This window comes from Schistocerca cancellata, chromosome 1 (assembly GCF_023864275.1).
Source record: "Schistocerca cancellata isolate TAMUIC-IGC-003103 chromosome 1, iqSchCanc2.1, whole genome shotgun sequence".
In the NCBI taxonomy this organism is placed as follows: domain Eukaryota; kingdom Metazoa; phylum Arthropoda; class Insecta; order Orthoptera; family Acrididae; genus Schistocerca; species Schistocerca cancellata.
In genome coordinates this window covers 945369958-945375957 of record NC_064626.1, presented here as the reverse complement: position 1 = coordinate 945375957, position 6000 = coordinate 945369958, and the positions used below count along the sequence as shown (strand labels likewise).

General features: G+C 42.5%; 1 protein-coding gene across 1 annotated transcript in view; it reads right to left on the bottom strand.

Annotated features, from left to right (window-relative positions):
• Positions 1–5644: 5644 nt before the first annotated feature.
• LOC126116861 (uncharacterized) overlaps positions 5645–6000 on the bottom strand; it is a 439575-nt gene continuing 439219 nt past the window's right edge. The window contains exon 4 of the mRNA XM_049915038.1: positions 5645–5960. Within this exon, the coding sequence (XP_049770995.1) occupies positions 5645–5960 (316 nt within the window). The remainder of the gene's footprint in view (positions 5961–6000) is intronic.

Genomic DNA, 6000 nt, shown 5'->3' with positions numbered 1-6000 from the left:
CACATCGAATCAATCGCAATCATTACGGCCTTGTGACAACCACGGTGAACATGAAGTGGTTAACGTATGCTGAAGTGGGTGAAATGCATCTGTTATAAGGGTCTGTGAACGGAAATGGACAAGCTGCAGTGAGAGAAATATCGACAGTGCTTCCCCAGCAGACGGATTCCACAACACCAGACATTCGGACGTCTGCAATGCCTGCTATGTGAAACAGGCCTTGCAGTGCAAGTATGCACGATACAAATAGGAGTCTGATAGTGCGAACTCCCAATATGGAAGACGAGATTCTCTGCATGTTGAAGAGATTCCCTCTGCAGGGACGTATTGCGCAAATCGTTGGCGTCAGGAATAGCCTTGTATGGAATGCACAGGGTTATTACAAATGATTGAAGCGATTTCACAGCTCCACAATAACTTTAATATTTGAGATATTTTAAAAATGCTTTGCATACACATACAAAAACTCAAAAAATTTTTTAGGCATTCAAAAATGTTCGATATGTGCCCCTTTAGTGATTCGGCAAACATCAAGCCGATAATCAAGTTCCTCCCACACTCGGCGCAGCATGTCCCCATCAATGAGTTCGAAAGCATCGTTGATGCGAGCTCGCAGTTCTGGCACGTTTCTTGGCAGAGGAGGTTTAAACACTGAATCTTTCACATAACCCCACAGAAAGAAATCGCATGGGGTTAAGTCGGGAGAGCGTGGAGGCCATGACATGAATTGCTGATCATGATCTCCACCACGACCGATCCATCGGTTTTCCAATCTCCTGTTTAAGAAATGCCGAACATCATGATGGAAGTGCGGTGGAGCACCATCCTGTTGAAAGATGAAGTCGGCGCTGTCGGTCTCCAGTTGTGGCATGAGCCAATTTTCCGCGGGCTACGCGTGAATCTTGCCCGCACGCGTTCAACCGTTTCTTCGCTCACTGCAGGCCGACCCTTTGATTTCCCCTTACAGAGGCATCCAGAAGCTTTAAACTGCGCATACCATCGCCGAATGGAGTTAGCAGTTGGTGGATCTTTGTTGAACTTCGTCCTGAAGTGTCGTTGCACTGTTATGACTGACTGATGTGAGTGCATTTCAAGCACGACACACGCTTTCTCGGGTCCTGTCGCCATTTTGTCTCACTGCGCTCTCGAGCGCTCTGACGGCAGGAACCTGAAGTGCGGCTTCAGCCGAACAAAACTTTATGAGTTTTTCTACGTATCTGTAGTGTGTCGTGACCATATGTCAATGAATGGAGCTACAGTGAATTTATGAAATCGCTTCAATCATTTGTAATAGCCCTGTATTACTTGACCAGCAGCTTCAGCACGTGGCAGCATTAGTAACTAAATATTTTCGCCTATGATTGAAGTTCGCATAACGGCTTTACAACAGACTTTGTTTCCGAGCGAGGTCCTGTACACCGACTAAGCTTTATTTCCTCGTGAAGGCTGTTTAAATATTCGCTGTTCGCGTATTTGGGCACATGTGAACCCAGAAGGTGCTCGACCTCGTGCTCATCAGCAGTGATTCAGTGTTAATGTGTAGGCAGGCATTCTCAGTGACAGATTAACTGGATCACACATTCTCCCATTCCGCTACAAAGGCGAAGCTGGCCCTTTAGCCTGGCCATCCAGGTCACTTGACCTCAAGTCTCTGGATTTTTTCCTCTGGTGTTGTATGAAACAGCTTGTGTACGAAACCATTTTCGAAACAGAAGACCTCGTCGTTAGAATATCCGTCGCTACTGGTACCATTGCGGATACGTCAGGAATCTTCGAACGGCTACGACATTCAATGGTATGACGGTGTACTCTGTACATACAGGCCAGCGGTTGCGCATTCGAGCAGTTTTGTGAATCCCACAGCTGTAATTAGCGTTCTAAACTACGTTATGTGTAAATCTTCTTTGCGTCAGAAACTGTTGTCAGGTATCATATGTACCGTGATTAAATAAACTCATTTTGATGTTCTTTACCTTCTATAGTAACCTGAACGAATAGCTTTTAAATATCCTGTATAATGGATGCATTATTGACTGACAAATGGAGGTAGTTGAAGTCTAAAATTTTCTCAAAACGTCAAATAATCGTTACAGATTCTGAGTAATGCAAGACATAATAATAGCAAACATTCCATTCCGTTAAAAAATGCTTATGGAGAAAACCAAGATGGCTTGTTCTGGGCAAATAGGATGAACATATATGAAGAGGAGTAGCGATTATAGTAAGGCAAGTGTTGTTCCTAGAAGTCGCTGTAACATGAGCAAAACACGTCAGTTACGGCTTGTTATTGAGAATAAACATTACCTAACTTATTTTGTGTATAATAAAACTTTTCCCCTTTTGTCATTACATATTGTACTAAAACATAAAATACTGCTGATCATCCGATCATTGAGAGTAGTAATTCACAAAGTTCTACAAAAAAGGTAGTTATTTGAATAGGCATTTTAGGACAGAGAACCTTCTAGGAAACTTCTTGTGCATTAGATACCAATAAAATCGTAGAATTGCAGATAGGCGTAAGTTAATTGCTAGAACAGCAGTGCCTTTGTTAACTATCTTGACAGGTTTCCGTCACATATTCTCACAATATACGCACAACAAAACTTAATCCCTTAAACTTTTTGTCAAAATACTTGTTGATGATTGGGGAATCGTAATAGGAAACAGAAAGATGAAAATACAAATACAGTAATCTATTTAATATCTTCCTACACAAGAGATAATCAAGGAATAATGACGCCGTTCATTACCCTACAACAGTAGGCACAGAAAACATGAACACCAATTCCTGGAAAGCTGAAACATTAATGGATCGATAAAAATGAACAAGGGGCAGAAGTGCTTCGTGAATCACTAAGTACTTTTTCCCTGTCATTCTTCGCATTAGTTTCTCTTGCTTTTCTTGATTTATTTTAAGACAGAGACATTAATTTTCTGTTATTATTATCTTTTAGAACTACGTAGGATTCTAAATGTACCTATTGTATGTCGTTGAGAAGAAATCTTTGACAAAAATTTTCTTCCTCCCTCTTTCCAGGTGAAATATACTACAAAGATACCTTTACATATCCGAGTTCCTTTGTGATGTTGTCAGTAACTGTAAATTTAACTGAACTGGAAGGCTGCTTTATAGGACAGTATGACACTTACACTGGATGTATGTTTCATTTCAAAGAAATGAGTATTTCTGCATTCACTGGAAACTCTATTTGTTTTTCATAGGGAATTGTAAGGGAGAGTAGCAATGGTTTGACTTTAGGCTCAAGCAGAAATGAAATGCAGAGCTCAACGTCAATGCATAGAAGACATTCGCAAAGTACAACCTGTTATTTCCTACTTGCTGAAGTAGGTCACACATTTCTGAGTCGCCTACGTTTATGTACGCACAATATCCAGTTATGTTACGATCTCCGCCTCTCGGCGGCAGAAATGCAATAAAGAAAGTGCTACACCTCTGGATGATGGCCTCTTCACAACGAGGGCGCCGTCAGGAGCTTCGTTCTACTTTACTGATTGCTGTGGAGGAGACTTCCATATTTTTCTGATCTAACGCCACAACGTCACTACAGTAAGAGTGTTTTCGGTTTAAAGCTTCCCGTCTCTGATAAGGTACTCTTAAGGAAGTACTATCAAATCATGAAAGTAATCATCGGAGTCTGAATTCTTCTGCGAGATGTCTACAACGGCAATGAATTGTACATTTCAAAACTTTGAGTTGAATGACGGTAACACTAAGGTTATGAAAAGCCAATGACATGGCGACCACGCTTCAATCAGAGCCTGAGACGACTAACAGTCCCGTTCTACTTTCACGACATCTACCCCGTCCCAACGGCTGCCACGAATGTGAGATTAAACATCAACTTCAGTAAGCATGAACTGATCGTCTCCATCCATACTAAGCACTGCTTTATCCAAACTTAGCAATACTCAAGTTCCACTCCCAGCACTTCTAGAGTTTACGATCACAGTTGTTCTGTATATGTAGTGGAGACAGGGTTACGTCTATGGGGATTTATTATCGGAATTTTTAATTTTCTTGGTTAGATTTATTGTGTTCAAAATGGTTTAGTCGTGTAACATGGTTATTAAAATATAACTTATTTTATATATTTATAACTCAATTTGGAAAACAGTGGACTGATGAGTTATAAGAGAAACTGCTCAAGAATCAAGGAAATTCTATACGAGGGTTAAAGACATAAGGAATGGATTCCAACCCAGATCAGTTTTCTGTAAAGATAAAAAGTAAAATCTGATTGGAGATAAAAAGCAGAATTTAGACAGTTGGATGGATTATTTTAGTGAACTACTGAATGCAAAATACAGTGGAAGAAGTTAAATTACTATCAAGACTCAAAAACAATAAAGCTCCGGTAGAAAATAGTACAGCAGAAATGATAAAATATGGTGGAGAAAAACTAGTAAGGGTTTTGGATGAGATTATAGTGGAAATATGGAGGAAACAAAATATGCTGAAGAATACAGGTAATTAGGGTCGTCCTGGTGTTTCCTAGAAGCTTTGTCCATTGTCATGTTATAAGTAACATGGTTCGAAAGACAATAAAAAATCAGTACCGCATCAGTCGTAGCCAGGGTCAACAAAAATCTTCATCGGTTGCCTAAATATGGCGGTCTGACGTCAACATTGTGATGCAGTAAAAGTTTGGAACCAAAATAAAAATCCTCCTGTCCTGTCCTGGGCAGAATTAGGGATCTAAAAGAAGGGAACTAGCTTTCCGACTTATCTGACAGCTTCAAAGACATTTAAATCAAAACTTTTCGACACATTAGCGCTTTTTTATGAGTTAATTCTACTTCTCGAGTGCGGTGAACTCTCTTAGACCCACGCCCTGTCGCATGTATGGTGGTGGGGGGGGAGGGGGTGCAAGAACAAATACAGACCAGTATATGTGATTTTAGAGATTGGGATGCAAATACAATAGCAAGTATCCGAGAGTTCAAAAATGTGTGTGAAATCTTATGGTACTTAACTGCTAAGGTCATCAGTCCCTAAGCTTGCACACTACTTAACCTAAATTATCCTAAGGACAAACACACACACCCATGCCCGAGGGAGGACTCGAACCTTCGCTGGGACCAGCCGTACAGTCCACGATTGCAGCGCCCTAGACCGCTCGGCTAATTCCGCGCGGCTATCCTAGAGTAGGAGTGCGTCTATCATAAGAAGTATCCCAGAGTTTGGAGGCATGCGTCCTAAATTTCAGTAACACATTTTGTAATATTGCACGACATGACCAACATCATGTTGGATGACGTTAGGTGTCATGTTACAGCATATGAGATCATATGTAGTATACTACATGACATGGGTACTTATACTAACATGCAAAAAGTATTAATATTGATTTAAACGTCTTTGAAGCTGCCTGGTAAGTCGGAAAGCTAGTCTCCTTCTTTTAAATCTCTAATTCTGCCCAGGACATATTGGCCTTTTTTGTGGTAGAAAAGGAACATTTTTCGTTCTGAGAAAGATTGTGGAGCATTATATGCTGAAGCCGTATATTTGTCATTTATATTTGATATTTACAATTTAAGTTCGGCCATACTTTCGCTGACCGGCTCGTCGCGGCACATCAAGGACTCTATGGAAGTTCACCGCAGACAGTGGGAACTTCTGTTACTGTGCGCCTTTGTGTGGCGCATGTGGTACTCTCGGCCAGCGGAAAGCCGGCCAGAGCCGGTACGTCAGCAGACCGTAGCAGGTGGCGCGCCCGAGGTGGGATTGGCGAGCACTCCAGGCGATAAGGTAACAGGGCGGGTGTGGAGCGTCTGTGACGGCGGCCGGGCCGGGCGGCGTGCCAGCGGCCCAGCAGCCGCGCCAGACGTGGTCTGGGGCAGCCGGGCGCCGCCTCCTCAGGAGGTCACGGCCGCCGCTGGCCGCGGTGCCGGCTGGAGGCCAGACACCACGTGCTTCCAGCTGCTCCACCGAGCGACTGCAGTAGACCAAGCCAGCAAACGAGGGACAGTGAGCAG